The sequence below is a fragment of the Pungitius pungitius genome, chromosome 9, assembly GCF_949316345.1.
Source record: "Pungitius pungitius chromosome 9, fPunPun2.1, whole genome shotgun sequence".
NCBI lineage: Eukaryota > Metazoa > Chordata > Actinopteri > Perciformes > Gasterosteidae > Pungitius > Pungitius pungitius.
Window position 1 is genome coordinate 10,274,794 of NC_084908.1, and position 20,922 is coordinate 10,295,715.

The 20,922-nt window shown below is 44.1% G+C and overlaps 3 protein-coding genes across 5 annotated transcripts in view; 1 reads left to right on the forward strand and 2 right to left on the reverse strand.

Moving 5' to 3' along the window:
• Positions 1-10,925, forward strand: part of myh11a (myosin, heavy chain 11a, smooth muscle) — a 29,812-nt gene extending 18,887 nt beyond the window's left edge. For 2 of the 3 annotated variants that reach the window (XM_037471545.2, XM_037471546.2), the window contains 32 exons: positions 54-149; positions 285-403; positions 501-653; positions 788-961; positions 1,103-1,276; positions 1,462-1,576; positions 1,729-1,922; positions 2,640-2,761; positions 2,859-2,928; positions 3,026-3,186; positions 3,361-3,469; positions 3,606-3,737; positions 3,859-4,065; positions 4,193-4,330; positions 4,432-4,555; positions 4,665-4,836; positions 5,030-5,242; positions 5,355-5,499; positions 5,596-5,802; positions 5,910-6,014; positions 6,133-6,285; positions 6,366-6,614; positions 6,734-6,946; positions 7,087-7,299; positions 7,544-7,705; positions 7,969-8,097; positions 8,185-8,273; positions 8,354-8,477; positions 8,560-8,768; positions 8,889-8,997; positions 9,131-9,303; positions 10,123-10,925. In XM_037471545.2, coding sequence (XP_037327442.1) covers positions 54-149; positions 285-403; positions 501-653; positions 788-961; positions 1,103-1,276; positions 1,462-1,576; positions 1,729-1,922; positions 2,640-2,761; positions 2,859-2,928; positions 3,026-3,186; positions 3,361-3,469; positions 3,606-3,737; positions 3,859-4,065; positions 4,193-4,330; positions 4,432-4,555; positions 4,665-4,836; positions 5,030-5,242; positions 5,355-5,499; positions 5,596-5,802; positions 5,910-6,014; positions 6,133-6,285; positions 6,366-6,614; positions 6,734-6,946; positions 7,087-7,299; positions 7,544-7,705; positions 7,969-8,097; positions 8,185-8,273; positions 8,354-8,477; positions 8,560-8,768; positions 8,889-8,997; positions 9,131-9,303; positions 10,123-10,252 — 4,883 coding nt within the window. In that variant the 3' untranslated portion in view covers positions 10,253-10,925. Of the gene's footprint in view, positions 1-53; positions 150-284; positions 404-500; positions 654-787; positions 962-1,102; positions 1,277-1,461; positions 1,577-1,728; positions 1,923-2,639; positions 2,762-2,858; positions 2,929-3,025; positions 3,187-3,360; positions 3,470-3,605; positions 3,738-3,858; positions 4,066-4,192; positions 4,331-4,431; positions 4,556-4,664; positions 4,837-5,029; positions 5,243-5,354; positions 5,500-5,595; positions 5,803-5,909; positions 6,015-6,132; positions 6,286-6,365; positions 6,615-6,733; positions 6,947-7,086; positions 7,300-7,543; positions 7,706-7,968; positions 8,098-8,184; positions 8,274-8,353; positions 8,478-8,559; positions 8,769-8,888; positions 8,998-9,130; positions 9,304-9,684; positions 9,717-10,122 lie in introns of all 3 variants that reach the window. The other variant, XM_037471548.2, reaches the window with a different exon arrangement.
• Positions 10,926-11,068: 143 nt separating this feature from the next.
• Positions 11,069-15,971, reverse strand: LOC119217741 (nuclear distribution protein nudE homolog 1-like). The gene is made up of 9 exons (XM_037471627.2): positions 15,825-15,971; positions 15,311-15,441; positions 15,019-15,172; positions 14,452-14,600; positions 14,186-14,322; positions 13,541-13,717; positions 13,373-13,458; positions 13,108-13,262; positions 11,069-12,849 (listed from the first exon to the last, which is right to left on the reverse strand). Exons 2-9 carry the CDS (start codon positions 15,394-15,396, stop codon positions 12,756-12,758), a joined length of 1,038 nt encoding a protein of 345 aa, XP_037327524.1. The 5' UTR covers positions 15,397-15,441; positions 15,825-15,971; the 3' UTR covers positions 11,069-12,755.
• A 103-nt stretch (positions 15,972-16,074) lies between these two features.
• Positions 16,075-20,856, reverse strand: LOC119217734 (pannexin-1-like). The gene is made up of 6 exons (XM_037471615.2): positions 20,457-20,856; positions 19,178-19,299; positions 18,101-18,300; positions 17,474-17,975; positions 17,213-17,372; positions 16,075-17,118 (listed from the first exon to the last, which is right to left on the reverse strand). Exons 1-5 carry the CDS (start codon positions 20,635-20,637, stop codon positions 17,223-17,225), a joined length of 1,155 nt encoding a protein of 384 aa, XP_037327512.1. The 5' UTR covers positions 20,638-20,856; the 3' UTR covers positions 16,075-17,118; positions 17,213-17,222.
• Positions 20,857-20,922: the final 66 nt, after the last annotated feature.

Consider the following 20,922-nt stretch of genomic DNA (forward strand, 5'->3'; position numbering starts at 1 on the left):
AGTATGATGGCTAACTGGAGGTGCCGATTAACTCTTGTGTGGCTGTGTTTTAGATATCCTAAAGGTGTGCTCGACGGTTATGCAGCTGGGAAACATTGAGTTCAAGAAAGAGAGGAACCAGGAGCAGGCCACCATGCCGGACAACACCGGTCAGACACAACAACCTCTCTCCTTTCTTGTTATCATTGACTCCAGAATTGTGTCTACATCTGTACATGTACAAAAAAATTAAGAAGCAGCATTCGTGTGTTAAGTGTGCCCACATCTTTTTTTATTCTCTCTAGCGGCCCAGAAGGTGTGCCACCTGCAGGGCATCAATGTGACAGACTTTACTCGGGCCATCCTCACCCCTCGGATCAAAGTGGGCAGAGAGGTGGTGCAGAAGGCGCAGACCAAAGAGCAGGTACTACAGGGAAGACACTAAGACCAATGACACTTCATTCAACGAACACATCCCTACCCCACCGTGTAGATATTTACTGTTACCGTATGTTTGTTAGGCTGACTTTGCTACTGAGGCCCTGGCTAAAGCTGTGTTTGAGCGACTCTTCCGCTGGATCTTGTGCCGAGTCAACAAGGCCCTGGACAAAACCAAACGCCAGGGAGCCTCCTTCCTGGGAATCCTCGACATCGCTGGCTTTGAGATCTTTGAGGTTTGGACATGAGGGAAATACATTGTTTTGTTTTTTTAGAAGACTCCTGTGTGTATTATACTGATAATAGCTAAAGACACAAACACTTCCATGTGTCATGTACATGTTTGATTTCTGTTTTTGGGTTGTTGCAGGACAATTCTTTTGAGCAGCTGTGTATTAACTACACAAATGAGAAGCTGCAGCAGCTCTTCAACCACACTATGTTTGTCTTGGAGCAAGAGGAGTACCAGAGGGAGGGCATCGAGTGGAGCTTTATTGACTTTGGCCTCGACCTGCAGCCCTGCATTGAGCTCATTGAGAGGCCGGTGAGTGGCCTTTTAGACAATACAAGCACAATGTCTTTTGAATCCGCTTCCACCCATGTTCTCCTGCCTAGCGCAGATACATTGTTATGTGTGATGTGTGTTAATTTACATTTAACTTGATAATCACTACATTCTCTGCAGAACAACCCTCCAGGCATCCTGGCTCTGCTGGACGAGGAGTGCTGGTTCCCCAAAGCCACAGACGTCTCTTTCGTGGAGAAACTCATGAACACACAAGGCAACCACGTGAAATTTGCCAAACCTAAACAGCTCAAAGACAAAACAGAGTTTTCTCTTTTCCATTATGCAGGGAGGGTGAGTGTTACGAGATGTGTATATGTCATCAAGACATTATACACACATATATGTCCTGATACACTGTACTTGAGTGGCAATTTGGATGAAATTATTGAAAACAATATTGCATAAAGATTGCCAACATGTAAGAATTTGTATAAGTGACGTTCAATCAACATCAATGTTGTTTTGTTTGCTTGTAGGTGGACTATAATGCCACATCCTGGTTGACAAAGAACATGGACCCTCTAAATGACAACGTCACATCGCTGCTCAACAACTCGTCCAGCCAGTTTGTGCAGGACCTCTGGAAAGATGGTGAGATCTCTGGCTTGTTTTTGCCAAAATTACATGTTAGTTTAGTGAAAGAAATCCTCAGAACATATCTATAAGTGGGAACCAAAAACATTGGAACCAGCCCCCATTTTTCAACTTTTTTTTACATACACATAATGTGTTGTCCATTTCAGCGGACAGAGTCGTGGGTCTTGACACAATTGCCAAGATGACGGACAGCTCCATGCCGAGCGGCTCAAAGACCAAGAAGGGAATGTTCCGCACGGTGGGACAGCTCTACAAAGAGTCTTTGGCCAAACTCATGACCACACTGCACAACACGCAGCCCAACTTCGTCAGATGCATCATCCCCAACCACGAGAAGAGGGTAAAGAATATTGCAGAAATGGGTCAAATGGGTCGTCCCTATTGTAGATGTGATGAGACAGAAAAATGGCAATCAATCTTGAGTGTTTGCCCAAAATGGTCAAAACATGGGTTTCCTGTAAAATGTTTCATTCAGTAGAATTCAACTAAATATGTTACAAACAGAGGAAAAAGAAAAGTTTTCAAAAAATACAGTTTTTAAATTTTTAAACGACTGTTTTCCTTTTTTGTTTCAATCAATGTTTTTAAATCTTTAAAAATATTTATTTATAAATCTCCTTGCTTCACGTTTGGATGTTTTTAATGGATTTCTGTGAAGCACTAATTGCCTCGTTGTTGAAGTGTGTTATACAAATAAAATTCCCTTTCCTTAACATAAACACAAAAAATGTATGGCAAGGCATGTAATCTATTTAACACAGAGAGGAAAGGGTTTATCAAATGATCAAATAACTTGTTTCAATCGTATTGTTTAACAGGAGGCAGCTGTCACTGACTTTGTGTGTTTACTGTTATGCGCCTCGGTGAGAGACTGGTTCAAGGTTAAAAAAGATATGCAGTATTTTCTTCTGTAGCCTTTTGGTACAATAAAACTCATTTGTGCGTTCCTAAAGCATTTAAACAAATACCAACTTGGTTTCGAGCAGTAACCATGCAGTATTTTGTGAAATGTGTCATTCCTCATTTAAACCCAGCATGTTAATGCTTTCCCTTCCAGGCCGGTAAGCTGGATGCTTTCCTGGTCCTGGAGCAGCTGAGGTGTAACGGTGTGTTGGAGGGGATCAGAATCTGCCGACAAGGGTTTCCCAACAGAATCGTCTTCCAGGAGTTTCGCCAGCGGTGAGCGGAATCTGAGGAGACACACAGCTGATAAAGTGACACTAAAGACTATACATATAGGAAACCTTACTAAGCGAGTGTCTTTCCTGTCTCATAGGTATGAGATCCTGGCTGCTAGCGCTATCCCCAAAGGTTTCATGGATGGCAAACAAGCCTGCTGCCTCATGGTAAGCTCACGAAATGTCCAATAAAATGTACGTTCATTCAGAAAGTTTCATACACTTTGGCAGCCTTCTTTTTCTCACTGACCTCCTGTCTGTGCAGATCAAGCATCTGGACTTGGACCCCAACCTGTACAGGATCGGACTCAGCAAGATCTTCTTCCGCACGGGAGTGCTGGCCCAGCTAGAAGAGGAGAGAGATCTGAAGATCACTGTGGTCATCATCGCGTTCCAAGCCCAGACTAGAGGGTTCCTGGCCAGAAAGTATGACTACAAAAAGCCTCCTCGCCACTTATTTCTTATAATATCTAGTCTTTTAGACTATTTTGACACAGTAGTGATAGTTCCTATAACTTTTTTACAAATCTGTAACCACTGTAAGTTACAAAGACTTTGTTTTGTATAAGACATGGTTGTGGTTTCACTGTGTTTTTAAAGGGCATTTGCCAAGAGGCAGCAGCAACTCACTGCCATGAAAGTGATCCAGAGGAACTGTGCTGCCTACCTCAAACTAAGGAACTGGCAGTGGTGGAGGCTCTTCACAAAGGTCAGCTTGTCATTCTGCAGATAAGGCAGCACAACCACAGTACAATGCTTTAATAATATTTTAAATGCATTAGTAGAATGAGTTGTCCCTGAACTTATTTTTAAAATGTGACGATGCCCATCCTCCTAAACAACAGGTCAAGCCTCTGCTGCAAGTGACCCGCCAGGAGGAGGAGATGGGTCTAAAAGACGAAGAGCTGCAGCGAGCCAAAGAAATTGCTCTAAAGACTGAATCTGAGTTGAAGGAGATCACCTTGAAACACACATCGGTAAATTCTCAAAGTCTTTCATTTAATACATGGGTTAAAACAGTAAGAATCTGCCTCTTTTTGAAGCCTTACCAATTACCAACGAAGCTCAGTCCCATTGTATCTGATCTTTTTGTTTCAGGTTTTGGAGGAGAGGAACGCACTGCAGGAGCAGCTTCAGGCAGAGACGGAGCTGTATGCCGAGGCTGAGGAGATGAGGATTCGCCTGGCGTCTAAGAAGCAGGAGTTAGAGGAGATCCTCCATGAGATGGAGGCAAGACTGGACGAAGAAGAAGAACGCGCTCAAGCGCTGTTAGTGGATAAGAAGAAGATGCAACAGCAGATGCAGGTCTACACATTTTTGTTTCTTTGTTCTCAACCTAGTGTTTCTTCAAGTTTTAATATAGATGCTCAGCTACGTATTCTACGATAATGGGAGGAAATAGCATCAGAATGCTCCCATAATGTCCTTGTAGGAATTGGAAGAACATCTGGAGGAAGAGGAAGATGCCCGTCAAAAGCTGCAGCTAGAGAAGGTTACCTCTGAGGGAAAGGTCAAAAAGCTGGAGGACGACATCTTGGTGATGGAGGACCACAACAACAAGCTGCTTAAGGTAAGTACAGACAGATACACTTATATTAGTCAGTCACTTGTTAAGAGACTTGTCAAAAGACAAAAGTCGACTTTGGAAATAGATGACCTATTGTTTTGTAGGAGAGGAAGCTGATGGAAGAGAGGATTGCTGACTTCAGCTCCAACCTGGCAGAGGAAGAGGAGAAGTCAAAGAACCTCACCAAGCTCAAAAACAAGCACGAGTCCATGATCTCTGAGCTAGAGGGTAATCATCTGTTATGGATTCTCATGTGTTAACACCCTCAAACCCATTATGTCACAACTGGAGCTATGTTTATTCATTGCTTGTTTTAATGTCTCTGCTGTACTTATAGTCCGTTTGAAAAAGGAAGAGAAGGGTCGACAGGAACTGGATAAGGCTAAGCGGAAGCTGGAAGCAGAGTCGAATGACATGCAAGAGCAGATTGCAGACCTGCAGGCCCAGATCGCTGACCTCAAAGCCCAGCTCGCAAAGAAGGAGGAGGAGTTACAGAACGCCTTGGCCAGGTAATGCTCGGAGAACTGACAAAAGCGGAAGCCAATTTACAACTTTCATCTTCAATACGCCTGAATATACAAAGCCGAGTAACTCAATTCATCGAAGGCAGACAAGCACGTCACTATTTAACTTCGTGGATTCAATTCGATTGAATTAATGCTAACAAATATCCTCCTCAATGGACCTCCTCTTCCCTCTCAGGTTAGAAGATGAGACAGCTCAGAAGAACAATGCTCTGAAGAAGATCAGGGAGCTGGAGGGACACATCTCCGACCTGCAGGAGGACCTTGATTCTGAGCGGGCGGCCAGGAACAAAGCAGAGAAGATCAAACGGGACCTCGGAGAGGAGCTGGAGGCCCTCAAGTCCGAGCTAGAGGACACTTTGGACACCACTGCCACACAGCAGGAACTTAGGTCGATACAATACTGACACATACATAAACAAATATGGTGGTGTAAAATATGGTGGAGGTTTTATTGAAAAGTAATATTACATAATAAACATCTGCATGATCCATCCATCCAGGGCCAAACGCGAGCAGGAGGTGAACCTGCTGAAAAAAGCCATCGATGAAGAAAACCGGTCCCACGAGGCCCAGACACAGGAGATGAGGCAGAAACACACGCAGATTGTGGAGGAACTCACAGACCAGCTGGAGCAGTCTAAACGAGTATGTTCCATACAAATGCATTTACCTGCTTTGTATTAAGTTTTCATCTACACAACACGCTGGATATTGAACTTGTATTTTCGCTCTCTTCCTCAGGTGAAGTCGAACCTGGAGAAGGCCAAACAAGCTCTGGAGAAGGAGACATCAGATCTAACCATTGAGGTGCGCTCTCTCTGCCAAGCCAAACAAGACGGGGAGAACAAGAGGAAGAAGTTGGAAGGTCAGGTGACTGAACTACAGTCACGCTTCACCGACAGCGAGAAGCAGAAGGCCGAGCTGGGAGAGCGCTGCTCCAAGATCACTGTAAATGACTTTCAGTAGCTATATCAGAAAACATTCATTCAAAGCTGCCGTGCTAGAACGGGTTGAAAACCAAAGTCCCAAGAAGCCTCGTCTTTGTCTTGATACAGGTTGAGCTGGAGAGTGTGACAAACATTCTGAATGAAGCAGAAGGCAAGAACATCAAACTGAGCAAAGATGTTTCCAGCCTTACCTCCCAACTCCAAGACTCACAGGTAACTGCAGTTTACTTGTGAATTGTTCCGTCAATATGTTACCTTCACAGTGAAAATGCAATATACTGCAAAAGGTCAGAATCAAAGCATTGACCTTTGACCCGGTGTGCTGCCACAGGAGCTGCTGGCCGAAGAGACACGTCAGAAATTGCAGTTCTCCACAAAACTGCGGCAAGCGGAAGACGACAAGAACAACCTACAGGAGCAGCTTGAAGAGGAGATGGAGGCCAAGAGGAACGTGGAGAGACACGTGTCCACCCTCAACATCCAGGTCAGAGTTCACGTTGAATTTCAGTGACTATTCACTGTTGTCTACAACCTGGGAGCCATAATGTCTTCTTCCGTCTACAGCTGTCAGATTCGAAGAAGAAGCTTGATGAAATGACGGGAAACATCGAGCTGCTGGAAGAAGGCAAGAAGCGCCTGCAGAGAGATTTGGAGGCAGCAAACACCCAGTTTGAGGAGAAGGCCTCTGCGTATGATAAGATGGAAAAGACCAAGAACCGTCTACAGCAGGAGCTCGAGGACACGCTGATGGACCTGGACAACCAGAGACAGAATGTGTCCAACCTGGAAAAGAAGCAGAAGAAGTTTGACCAGGTCAGCTGTTTTAAATTACTATTATTATCCAAAGCAAATCTAATCCAATCTGCAACACTACTTGTTAAATTACTTTAGCATTACAACCCAAAAACGTTCTGCTCATCTCTGGTCTCCAGATGCTGGCTGAGGAGAAGAGTATCTCCAGTAAATACGCAGAGGAGAGAGACAGAGCTGAAGCCGAGGCCAGAGAAAAGGAGACCAAGGCTCTGTCCCTGGCGAGAGCTCTGGATGAGGCTCAGGGTTCAAGAGAAGAGCTGGACAGAGCCAACAAGGCCCTGAGGATGGAGATGGAGGACCTGATCAGTTCCAAAGATGATGTGGGAAAAAATGTTAGTGCTGAAACATCCTTTTATCACAAACATCACTGCCTAACAAGACATTATTGAGACTGAAAGGAAATGGTTTAACTGACCTCATTATTGTTTGCTGCTGACAGAAAAATGTTAATTTAGTATATATATGATGGCAGGTCCATGAGCTGGAGAAGTCCAAACGTGGTCTGGAGGCCCAGGTGGATGAGATGAAGACCCAGCTGGAGGAGCTAGAGGACGAGCTGCAGGCAGCTGAGGACGCCAAGCTGCGCCTGGAGGTCAACATGCAGGCCCTGAAAGCCCAGTTTGACAGGGACCTCCAGGGCCGAGATGAGATGGGAGAAGAGAAGAAGAGACAGCTTGTCAAGCAGGTAACGGGGTCCTCGAGTGAGTTCTAGGGGGTCCAAGTGGAAAAAGGGAATCATTTACTTTCATTATAAAACCATCCACAAGTAATACAAAGACTGAGTTGATGACTTTGCTCATTGACTTCAAACACTCTCAGGTCTCACATCCGATCAGGTACCCTGGGTCTAATATGTGTCAGTTTATGTGTCCTTGACGTGTAAACGTTTGGGAACCACTGATCTGAGCGGTAAGGAATACCTACTGCAGGTCCGTGAGCTGGAGACAGAGCTGGAGGACGAACGTAAGCAGAGGACCCTGGCGACAGCCGCCAAGAAGAAGCTGGAAACGGACATGAAGGATCTGGAGGGACAAATCGAGACGACCAGTAAGGGACGGGATGAGGCCATCAAACAGCTGCGTAAGCTGCAGGTGAGATTGAAGGGAAAGACGAAATTTAACAGCAGCATTTCATTTGTGATTTAAAATGCAGATATTTTTGTTATTATTTAGTATCATGTTGGAAGTGTGTACTTATTCCGTCTCTAGTAACACCTTCTAACTACACAAATTATTTAGTACCTGCAGCACTTGAACTAAAGTGAGTTAGAAATGAATAAATATGAATATTATTCATATACATTACTGCTTTACTGTAAATGTACCTGCTGAATAAACCCTCTTCATCTCACCAGGCCCAGATGAAGGACTACCAGAGGGAGTTGGAAGATGCCCACGCTGCCAGAGAGGAGGTGTTGACCACCGCAAAGGAGAGTGAGAAGAAGGCCAAGGGTCTGGAGGCTGAGCTCATGCAGCTACAGGAGGTAACGGCAGATCCCAAGCAAGCAAATTGTAGAGGCTTGTAAATTAGAGGCTCTTGATAACGGATTCATCTCCAACACTGTTTCCAGGACCTGGCTGCAGCCGAGAGGGCACGGAAGCAGGCAGAGGCCGAAAGGGACGAGCTATCTGATGAGCTGTCCAGTAACTCCTCTGGAAAGTGGGTGAACATTTTGAGTCCCCTGGCTGTGAAACAAACACCGAAGACACAGTATCGGTTACACTCGTTTCTGTGTACAGGTCCGCCTTGGCAGATGAGAAACGTCGTCTGGAAGCTAAGATCTCCCAGCTGGAAGAGGAGCTGGAGGAGGAGCAGAGCAACATGGAGATCCTCAACGACAGGCTGAGAAAGAGCACGGCGCAGGTGACCAGACCGTACCGGCTACTCGAGTCTCAAAGGGCTCCAGATGTGCACAGGCCTCATCCTCTTTCCTGCGTGCATACAGACGGATCAGCTGACCATGGAGCTGCAGACGGAGCGTAGCACCTCCCAGAAGAACGACAGCGCCCGGCAGCAGATGGAGCGCCAGAACAAGGAGCTGAAGGCAAAGCTCCAGGAGATGGAGAACCAGGTCAAGTCCAAGTTCAAGTCCTCCATCACTTCCTTGGAGGCTAAGGTAGCACAGCTGGAGGAGCAGCTGGAGCAGGAGAGCAGGTCGGGAACAGAGAAAGTCTGATTACATTGTTTTTTCATACGATTTTACCACCACTAAATCAAAGATCTGACAATGACTGTTTGCATCAATGTTATTGTGTCATCAACAAACCTTCTCAGGGAGAAGCAGGCGTCGGCTAAGAGCGTGCGCCAGAAGGACAAGAAGCTCAAGGAACTGATTCTGCAGGTGGAAGATGAAAGGAAACAGGCGGAGCAGTACAAAGACCAGGTGCGGTGCTCCTCTGTTCGGGTTTCATTCTTCTCTCTACAGATTGTGTCCATGTTTTTTATCGGATAGGCATTTGGAGTGCAGTGCACAAGGCCGGATTGAAGTCAGTATATTTCCTCTGTCCGCCCGCCAGGCGGAAAAGTCAAACACCCGCATGAAGCAGCTGAAGCGGCAGCTGGAGGAGTCAGAGGAGGAGTCTCAGCGCGCTACAGCCGCCCGCAGGAAGCTGCAGCGAGAGCTGGATGAAGCCACCGAGACCAGTGACGCCATGAGCCGCGAGGTCAACACTCTCAAGAGCAAACTCAGGTGAGAAAAAAAGAAAAGGTGCCTAAGAGTCCAGCTTTCCGTCACGTGGTTGAGAGGAGCGTCGTTTTTGCGTCCCTAGTCTTGTTTGCCTTTTTATTCCGGTGGTATTACAAGAGGACACCAATACCACGGTAGGAGAAGTAACAGGGTGGTAAATGGTCCCAATCAGCAGGATTTTTCTGTGTTTGTGTATCGTTTCACACAAATAATTGAATTCAAGTAGCGGTATCTGTTCTCAGGTCACCTGCATTTGAGAGCTTTAGAGTATGTTGCCACTACCGGGTTGTAAACAGACATTTAAAGCATTAGAAGGTGAGTAGAATTCAGTTTGGTGGCCTTCACTGACCACAAGCAAAACAACGGTGTCCATCTCTATTCCAGAGGCAACCCTGAACCCAAGGAGTAACCAGCAGGTACCTCTGCGCCTAAAAGTTACCATAACTTCTCATCCCCCCCCACATCCACTTTTAATGCTATCATTTTTTTCATTGAGCCTAACTGAGACAAATATGGCTCATCAGCCACCATGATTTCCTTAGAAAAAACTATAATGTTTATTAGCAAGTGAGCTTTCCATCAAACCAATTTTCCAATTGGTGGCCATATTTTTCTCAGTGCTTGGTTTAATTGCCATAAACCAAACTCATTTTTCTGAGGCGGGAGTCAAATGAGTTACAAAGATAACCAGCGTGCTTTACGCGTAACCAAAGCACAACTGTCCATTTCATCAACACAAGTGTGGTTTTCTTCACCAGCTCATAAAGTGTGGCGTAACCGCTCCTCTCACTGTTGGGATACGTGTCTCTTTGGCGCTTCTAGGCGAGGAAACGAGCCCTCCTTTGGCAGCACAGCGCGGCGTATGGGGGGCGGGCGACGGGTGCTGGACGAGGCCTCAGAGGAGGAGGGCGACTCCCAAAGCGACTTCAACGGAACCAAGTCTGTGGAGTGAGGGACGTCGAACGAACCAAAATGACCTGCCAGGGCACCTTCTGCCACTTGAAGAATAACTTCAAAGCCTGTTATGCTATCTTGTTCTTACATATAACTTTAAAATATATATTTTCTCAGACTTCCAATAATGTACTGATCTATCGACTTGATATCATCTAGGGGAGTTGTTCTGGTGGCTATGCTGATGTGTGATTTGCTGTTCCTTTATTTTTTTTATTTTTTTAAGTTACACTGTTTTGTAATATCCTTTCTATGCAAGTTTTGTACACAGGTGCCTCTAATTACCACGCAGACCCACCAGCAAAGCCTCGAGTCTCTCTAGTAAGTCGGCACAACTTAAAGCAGACATCGTCTAAATCGTCCTGTTGCCTGTGACTGCTGTTTAGAGCACCACTGATTGGATGTGTAGAAAGTCAGTCTGCATCCAGTCAGTGCTGCTGTTATTATCCCAATAAACAAATATTTACATGTTAAACATTTTTGAAGTCACGGTTTTATATAATTTGCACTTTTATTATGCCCCGATATGTTAAAATTACTCTTCGACTAGCTCAGTGAGCATTTTGTTTAGGTTAGAAAAGCTTTTCGGGAAGCCTTAAATATATAAATCACCAACAAATTACAGTATTGGGCTTCGTAATTCTTTTCCTTTCCCCGTTTTACTGTACATGTTGAAAAAGCCTCTGATTACCCTGAAACTAACTCTCATTTGATCATCTTATCTGTAATCAACTGATGTTTACATGATTACAATCATATCTATTCACTGTTGAACCACCTGCACAAGAAATAAAGATCAACAAAAAAATATTTTCTCCTTCCTTTTAATATTTCAGTCTTGGTCAGAAAACTTCAAAGATCATTAGAACATTGTTCAGTTCAATAGAAAACAACTGCAAACCAACAGGATAAAAGTTGGGTAGAGTACCTCAGGCACATACAGTTTATAGTCCAAATACAGAAGCTTGCCGGGTGCTGCTGTATACAAACACCTGGTGCACAGTGGTCATGGATTAGTTAGCTCAAGAGAGGATAAGCAAAGAGAAGCTTCTCATATGAATTAACCACAAGACAACTTCAGACAAAAACTGCACCGCAATGTGGTATTCAAATATGTACTGTAATGCTTAATAAATAAGCTGCTGGGTGGCAGTAGTGACTGCGCCAGATTAACCAGAAACATTTCAAGGAAAAGCAGAAATGTCACATTAAATCTCTATTTCCCCAATATATCTTACTAAAAGGCAGAAAAATAAAATTCCATTAAACACCCTTTATACAGACACAAATACACATGGATTGCTTATCATTGACCTGTTAAAATCCATTATTGCTTTGTATTATTCCTCAGTCGCCCATCATAAAACTCTTGATGGCTGACGGGGTCTCACACTTATTAGGGAATCATTACTATACATTCAGTAGTGAAAAATGTGCCAACTACCTGCTATAATCAACTTCAATCCTTATGAAAGTCACTGGTAACACTAGATCATGACTCTGCCCTAATCTGACAAATGAACATCTCATGTCTGAGGCAGAAAACTATTTCTATACTTTACGTGCATCCACTCTACCACATAATAATGAGCCCGCAAAAACAAGTCCGTGCAAAGGTAAGAAGAAGGTGCTGCAAAGAACCTGGGTCAAACTGAAACCACGCCATATGAAACGAGCCTGAAGGGAAGTGACATCATCTCGCTCGGCCCGGCAGCAGGAGTTTTACAGCGAAGTGCTACAACCGGAGGAGGTAACGATGTGGAGTAAGGCAGCGATGGCTAAACTATTAACACCAGTTCTTGGCAGCAACTTTTCGTTAGCAGTAGAAAATATTAGTCTCTAGAAAACAAATATTGGGGGCTTGGCTGGGGGAAAAATATTTTAATATCAAGCTCTAAAAATTGAAGTTAATTAATGTTAGTTTTGTGCAGTGCTAGAATATTTGAGCACTCAGCTCGAGGAATAAAAAACTTTTAGGTTTTACAGTTTTGTTTTTGAATCAGTTATTATTTATTAATCATTACTTTTTACTGTGTTCAGTTCTTCCATATTTCAAAGCTTTGGTTTTTAACTTGGTCATCAACAATATTTGTACAATCAAAATAATTTTTTATGAACGATGCTTTAGGTTCTTAATCCCTTTATCCGGTGGCTCTTATTCATTCACCACAGTAAGAAGACAGAAGCCTTTTTGTGAATGCTTCCCACGGCAGTGTTGATACGCAGCGGGGGTGTGAGCAGTGGCTTCCCTGTCCATTCCTGCTGCATCCGTTGATAGATGGGGTGGGATACTAGCCTGAGGCAGCAGAAGTCCCTGCGCTGATCATGTGGAGTAAAGAGAGTGGTTTTCTTGTTCAAAATTGTTCAGTAGGGGCCTGTGGCGACAAGGGAAGACCGCTCAGTTCAAAGTCCCGATGCCTGACCCTCAAGGATGGAGAATCGGCCGGGGGCCGGCGTCAGGTTATTGAATGCGGGGAGGCGCATCGACGTCTTATTTTCTCTCATAGCAGAATCTTGACCCCACCCTGAGGAGACTGAGCGCCCTGGGAGACACCTCTTGGCGGAGCTGGTCCGAACTCTAACCGTTTCACTAAGCTGCAAGACAAGATGCAGCACAGACACTCATGAGCAAACCTCAGCTACAACTGAGGAAAACCTTTGTTGGTCCTGATATTTGATTGCTTTATTTACAAAAAATAAAATCTAAAAATCTAAATAATTTCAATAGTTTAAAAAAAGCTGATTTACATCATGAAATAAAATGGTGTAGCCCTGTTTAGGTAGAAGTAAGACGGTCCTTAAGGGAAACAGACTTCCAACTGCTGCTGTTCTTGGTGTTGCGGTTTTCCTTACCTGTCATACTGAGGAGGTGGGCTCATGCTGCTCGCTTGGACTCCTGAGCCTTTTTCTAAACCAGAAGGACTACCAGGGCCAGCCGGAAGTGCTGGCCTGTTAACAGACGTGTCGTACACAAAGTCTCGACAGGACGCCAACTTCGACTCCAGATTCTGGCACAGATATAAAAAAAAAAGCTCATACACTGGAGGGGGGGAAAGTGATACTGTTCAGTACATGCATTCATTAGAGTACTGTGAGGGATCATCTTTAAAGCTCTTACTCCAACTTTTCTCAGCAGCTCCCCAACAATATTCAGTGCAGATATTCTAGCAGACGTTGTGAGGGGCGTCCCTGTTAGACCATCGCCTAAAACCGGAATAGGTGAACACATGTGTTAATATTAAGCTGCTACAGTCACTATCACTGTGGTCAAAGCTGCTCTATTCACCCCGTCGGATACTGGAAGGAGGGGGCGTGGCAAACGAGCTGATAGGTCTGGAGGGCGTGACGGGGACGGATGAGGTACCGGCCGAGGGGCACTGTGGATCTGCTCTGTCCATGTCTTTGCCCAGGCTGCTGGACGGACGTCTCTCCTTCTGACGTACAGCCAGCTCCTGGCGAAGGTCTGACACAAACAGGACGTGCAGGAAATGTAGATGGTGACAAAGACTCCAGTGCAACATGTTTGTAGAAAAACATCAGTGACCATTGTGTACAAAAAAATGTTCTCAGAGACTTTGAAGTACATTAAATAGATAATTCATGAGGACATGTCACTTGTCTGGTAATCCTGTGCAAGCTTTTATCCAAACATGATACGACAATTCAAAACATTTAAGCAACTGTCTTACAACACAGAACCAACATGAAACCTAGCATAACATCAAACATCGTGGTCGAATGTTAAAGATACACTGACCGAATACATTTCTAATTATAAAAACGATTTGATCGCAGTGTGAATTGGATTGTTCACAAATGCTCAAAAAACATATCAAATTTCACTGAGTCAAGGATGTATGTCAGTTTTCAGAGAGATCAGCAGTTCTTGCAAACTTGATATGTCACAATGTGTGTGTGTGTGTGTGTGTACCTCTGGCTTCATCCTTCAGCCTCTGAACAGACTCAAGCAGGTTCTCTTTCTCGTCCAACTCGCTTTCAAGGAAGGCATTCCTCTCAATGACGTGGTTCATTCGCTGCTCAAAGTCCTCCAGAGACATGATGGTAGCCCTGGGACAGAGACAATGGGCCATGAAAGTAAACCCTGGATCTCTTTAGTATATTGGCTGTGTGTGCTCCAGTCATCCATTTGTCAAAGCCCATCGGTTAGAAAAAGACATAAGACCTATTAAGACAGACCTTTTGGTCCTCTCCAGGTCATCATTGGACTGCTCCAGCTCTCTGATGTATTTCTGCAAGTGGTCTCTGACTGCTGTGGTTTGTGCCAGATTTTCCTCCAGGGTTGAGATGTGCCTAAAAGCTTCGGAATGCTGAGCCTCAAATTTATCCTGCAGACAGAACATGAAAGATCAAATGAATTCACATGCCTATGCCTGCTTAGCAAAGCCATGGCACATTAATTGGTACAAGTGCATACAAGTTTTTAAAAAGATGGCTGCGTATTTTTCAGATATAAGATGATGCAAAACAAAGGGAATCGCTTTAAACGTTCTATCCCCATGTACAAAAACCTATGAACACTGTCCCTCATCAATGTTTTCTCCTGATGGATCACTGAGCAACCATAGCAGTCAGCTGCCTAACAGCGAGGCAGCAATTTACCTCATCAATTTTCCCCATCGCAGTAGAAAGGACATGCTGAATATGGGTCAGCTAATGCCCGTCTGTCTTCATCACTTGTCAGTAACTGGGGCACCAGATATTGTCAAGATCGGTAGGAGCCTATCTATAATCAAGGGGCTCTACCTTTATGCTTTCCAGCTCCATGCGTAGTCGGTTGTTGTCGAAAAGCAGCTCTTTGTTACGACCCTCACACTGTTTCAGCTCTGCTTCCAGTTCCGCTTCATAGTCTCTGCTCATCTGCTGAAACTCCTGCAGCTCCTCCTGTGCCTCATCAGCCCTGATGACAAGACCATGTTTACGCCGACATACAACTCAGTCCCCTTGCCGTGTCACATTGCATGGTTGTTATTTCCGACGCCTATTAAACATTCTTAAGGAGTGGTGTTTCCTTAATGTTAACGTGCAGCGTTGCTACCTTTGCTGATGTGCCTCTGCCTGCTCCTTCCAGAAGCCCAGCTCTTCTGCTACGGATACAAACTTGCGTGACGCTGGCTCTACCATGTCTGCAGCGTTGTGTCAGGATAACGGGAATTGGAGACCTATTGACTGTAAACCATAGCAACGTTACTGCTTTTGAATTGACACCGTCTACATCTGCCAAAACAGCAGAAACATCCTAAACATTCCAACAGAAGAACCGTTGAGGTTAGCGAATGCTAACGTAGTTAGCTAGCGTTAGTCCACAGCGCTATGTATTTGGCACACTAAAAGTACAGAAGCATGTTATAACATTTACTTGTATCACGTGCGAAAAATTGAACTGAACGCATTAGCAACTTTAAAAAGCCAAAAGCGGCGTGGGACGGTGAATATGGCTAAGCTTTACAACAAAGCTAATGTTAGCTAGCTAAATCAGCTAAGTTAACTTATTAATAGCTAACGTTAGCCAGAATGTGAGATCCAAACACCAAAAAAACAAGGAAACTCACCCTCATATAAGGTAAAGTTTAAAACAAGCTATAGCTAAGGAAATATTTTAAGAGTTAGAACTAAATTTTGCAGACTTTTGCAACAGCCGGATTGTGATTGAACTAACTAATCTCTCGCAACGTTAAGACGGTGCTCGAATCACCAACCAAAATGTAAACGAAGCTGCACTTCTCGGACGCCATTGGACAACATCGATGACGTTGCAACCATATCATCCAATCATATTACCTTACACACTTAAAGCTGCGCGAGGCGGAGCCACCAGCACAACACAATGCTCTGAGCTGTACCGTTAAGTAAAGTTGTCTTAGCCCCCCTGTTGATTATGCCATGGTTAACTGACCTAAAAGAGCCGATCTATGTACCCTGTGTATTAAAAGTAACAATACATTTAAAACTGTTGCAGTTTATATGGTGTTGCCAATATTTATCCAAATTCAAGCATTACCTTATAATGCAATACCACACAATGGACCAAGATTATTTCACAATTACCTTTTAGGTATTGTATTTATTGCAAGGCTGTTTGCATTATGTACAGATCTTTCTATTTTGCAGGTCACAAGTATTCTGAAAATCAATATATTTTACAAGGAGCATGAAATGGCATTCATTCACATTACACTTAAACTTAACATAAATGATATAAAGGAGAACAACTAACATCATTGTACAAGGCCCACTAAAGCCTGAATGGTTTTAAATCAGACAACTGTTATCGGCATTCTATTTCCCCTATGAATATTCATTCATCTTTCATATGAAAGGCACAGCTGCCAGCTCTCCATCTGTCTGGACAACCCTAACCCTATGTACATGCAGTATACCACCTGTTGTTAACAGCACATTAATGCACACATTTAGCATGCTAACAGTCAAGACACGGCTGTTGTAGTGGTTCTTACATTACCAAACAATTCATGTTTATATTATGCTCGGCCCAGACCTATGAATTTGAATCTGCCGGCTCCACAATGTTAGAATTTAACAATTGACAATTCTGTCTGATATCATGTAAGAGAAGCATGTACCATAGAAAAAGAAACAGGGTCAAAGGTCACCTAAGAATTGTGACTTGAACTAATCACATTTATTAAAAACAAGACATCTGAGAAGTAGAATGTCTCCTGGCCAAACTACAGACTGTGTGCATGTATGGAGGCCTCTGTGTTTTATGTGCCTCTGTGTTTTACTGCTGTAAGACAATACGTCACCAGCAATTCATAGAAAATATAAGTGCACAGATTTTCTCACTGATCTTCTTTTTCACAGCAGCAGGTCTCATATCTTTGCCTAAAAATTTGAAAATGAAACATGTTCAAAGTTAAATCCACCACATAATAAGTTAATTTCACTGAAGTTACACACAGTAAATCTTCATCCTTACCTCACAGGAATCATTCCTCAGCTTTATTAGTTTCTTTGTCATTCTTGCGTGAGCACGTCTTCTTACTATCTATCACATCAGTCTTCACCTGACCCAGAGTTCGCAGCAGGCACATGGTGTCGAACCCCTCGTCACCAGCCTCTTGCAACAACTCAAGCACCTGTAAATACGACAAAACCCTCAGTTTTCACAGAAAAAGCCAAAGCAAACACAGATGAGGTGTTCTAACTACGCACCGACAGTATCTTTACTCCGACCCACCTGCAGACACTTATATGACTTGAGCTCGCTCAGATTCTCGTGCAGGAACAGCAGGTAGATACTGAGGTCGTTGTAGAAGGGCGTGACCACACCCAAAGCACCAAAGCCCGGGAGCAGCTCATAAGGCCGGAGGAAGCTAGAGCTCTGGCGAGCTGGTCCGAGAGCAGCGTACACCACCAGCGGAACCAGGAGCGCATAGACCCCCAGGTTGATGTAGCTGAGCAGCCTGAAGACTCCCACTGCAACCAGCTTACACTGCACAGCGGACGGCACCATGCTGTCGTTCTTCAGCACCCCTGTACGCAGGTCACACGGGAACTCGTCGGTGAGAGAGGCGAGTTGGATGTAGTAGCCTAGGTAGATGCAGGCCAGCAGAAGGGTCAGCAGAGTCAGGCCCCGACCCGATAGGTACTTCACCACGAGGCAGCGAGAGAGGCGCTTGGTTTTTAGATATTGCTCCACCAAAGGGTATTTGAAGCAGCTGTCATTCAGATCCAAAACACTGCAGCAGAGAAGGACATTTTGCGTTTAAAAAAAAGAAAGGCAAACGTCCCAGTATTTACCTGGAAGAGATTATCTCATCTTATGCTGAAGAGTACATAGTAGTGAGCACTAACACAGTTTTACCTCGTGGTGTCCTCGGTTGCCACTTTGCTATCTAAGGCTGCTAGATTCTTTACAATTCTGATGGCTCGATTATAAAAGCGGTCCAGCTCCTCCATGATGAAGTTCAGGTCAGAGGAGAGGTGAGGAGCTGCAGAGAAACGCCAGAACAGTGCCGGGATGTACATGAGGATGGCCAGTAAGAGCAGGATGTATGGGAAGAACTGAGGGAATCACAGAAAGAGAGACGAGAGAAGAGGAATGCATGAGAAAAATAAGGTCAAACAGGACTTTTGTATACATTTAGGATCAGAACACAGGGACTGCTTGAAGGGGGTGTCTTTCAGTCCCCTTCAAACCAAACTGTGATCCCTTTTATAATGCCTATGAATTAGTGGGGAGACCATTAGGGGTTCCACTGACCAGATAACAGATCAAGACTTTGAAGGCCTTGAAAACCCCCCTGGGGAAGACCCAGTGAAATGTTAAAGGCCCTGTTGACATGTTTGACTTTACCAAGGCTCCCTCGTGACAGAGGGGCCGCAGCCATGGCGAGTTTCTTTCACCCGACAGAAAAATGTACCCCTATACAAGATGAGATGAAAAAGGGTGGTGGCGTTCAACATCAGATTCCCTCATCAAAGCGCCTTGAAAGAAACACAACGGCTTCCAAACAACTGGAATCCATTAATGTAGTACTTTTCCTACCAGTTCAATATGCACTATATTCCTCCAAGTCAGGAATATCAACATCAGGTATTAGAATCTTACCAAGATACAAATACTGTTTAGTCACACTGTAAACTGATGTGCATTAGAACAGATGTTTATTCATGGTAGCTATTTAGTAACTATGTATGATCATTTAAGAAGTGCTTTTAAAATTAAAATTCACAGTCTCATGGCGTCTAACCTCTGTCGAACAGAGCCCCTGCATCTGTGTTGAACATGGATTCCACCCCCTTCAGGTGAGCATGTGTGTGTGATTGGTCAAACGTTTCCCAGATCTGTCTTAGCACACTCTGCCTATGAAAGCCTATAGCAACACAGTGATATGTCAATGGGCACGTATGGGCGAAAATTAAAGACAAAAACATATACCTTGTGCAGCCATAGCGGCGAGCTGTCACCTTGTTGCTGTACAGCCGCCCAACAAAACGAGTCCACGTATGCGGCCTGTTTCCAAGAGAAGTTCGTTGGAGCAAAGCAGCTGATCTGGGTACCTAGGGGAGGAAAGAAAAGGGTTAAAATGAGCTGTCCTTTTAGGGATTCTGAAAGGAGAAACAAACACTAGCACAATTGTCAGCCTTCCCTCTCTAATTTGTTGGTGGTTTTTTTCAACATACTTTGTGTCAGTAATTAAGCTGCTGGTATTGTGCGGAGGGAGTTCAATCAGGCATGTACAAGTCACAAATGACCTAGATAGTTACCGGACTGCAATTCTTGCTGTCATATTAATATTACCGAATGATGCTTTAACTAACTGAACACCTTTCTCACTACAAAAGTATTTTTGTGTTGGGAATATGACATTCAATCTTTATATATTATTTGTTTGGAGAATGAAGCACTGGGCTTTCACATAATGGACAGTTCATTCTGTGTTCTGTTTTCTGACTTTTACTAACCACCAGGGACCTGCAGGGTTACCCAACTAACTAACCCAAAACTACCTAAATAACTAAAACATATTATTAAAAATAACTAAAGGGACTATTCAACAGAAAAAGCAATTATATATAGTATAGCAAATTAAATAATATATAATATAAGCTTAATACGCTTATATCAAGAATAACAAACAATGCTTCTCAATACAACATTTTAAATTTACAGACTGCAACTGTTATGACCACAAAGATAACATAGATTTGTCAAACTGTAAATTAATCTGTATATCATTAATCTATATATTTTAGTCTTATGACTAAAATAGAAGGAAAGCAGATTACTTTCTGTTAATTTGTGAGCTGTTCTTCTTTTCCACCATGAACTGCCATGCCCAAAATTATCATCATCATCATCATCACGATCACCCTTATTGTTATAGTTAGCAGCAGCATGAATGGCTCTCTTTCTGGGCGTGAGATAAACAGAAGGGTGGAGACTTAAACCACACCCTCTCCAACCTTTACACCTCGATTGTTCTGGCCTTATTCTGTATAGAATTCTCCTCCATTCATGCTGTTTGGTTGATTGGAATAAACACAGCAGCAGGCACCCGGAGAGGGACAAAGAAGCTTAGTAAGACCCCCCATCCCCGATCTGACAGCATGACTCTGTGTGAGGAAACCCACAGGGTTTATTCCCTCAGATGGTGATGGTGGTGATGATGGTGACGGTCGCTCCTGACAGGATGACCACAAATTCAACAACTCACCAACTGACACCTCCTGAGCGAAAGCGAGGGAGATGAGAAACAAAGGAAGCCCCACCGCCAGAAACGTGACTATTTTGTCCACAGCCAGCTCCAGGCGCACGCCTTTGTACTTGGCCTCGCTGGGGTCCTTCAACAAAAAATCGGAAAAAACGTATTCGGTGGCTACGTGCGCAATCGCCATGACGGATGGGAACAAGAGGCTGGGGTTGTCTAATTGATGCAAAAGTCGAGCGTATTTTCAATGAGTCCAACGCGAACTGCGTGGGAGGTTTCAAATAAATGTCAGAAGAAAAAAACCCGTAGAATAGAAATATGAGTAAAGTATAAAAACCCCGATGCGTTATTTACCCATCACCACTCCCAACTGGGACTGATGGTTAAGCGCGCTCCCCGGTTACTGTGGCCCAGACATCACCGGCAATGGGGGGCGGGGCGGTTCCCACCGGCCGTTAGAGAGCGCTACTGT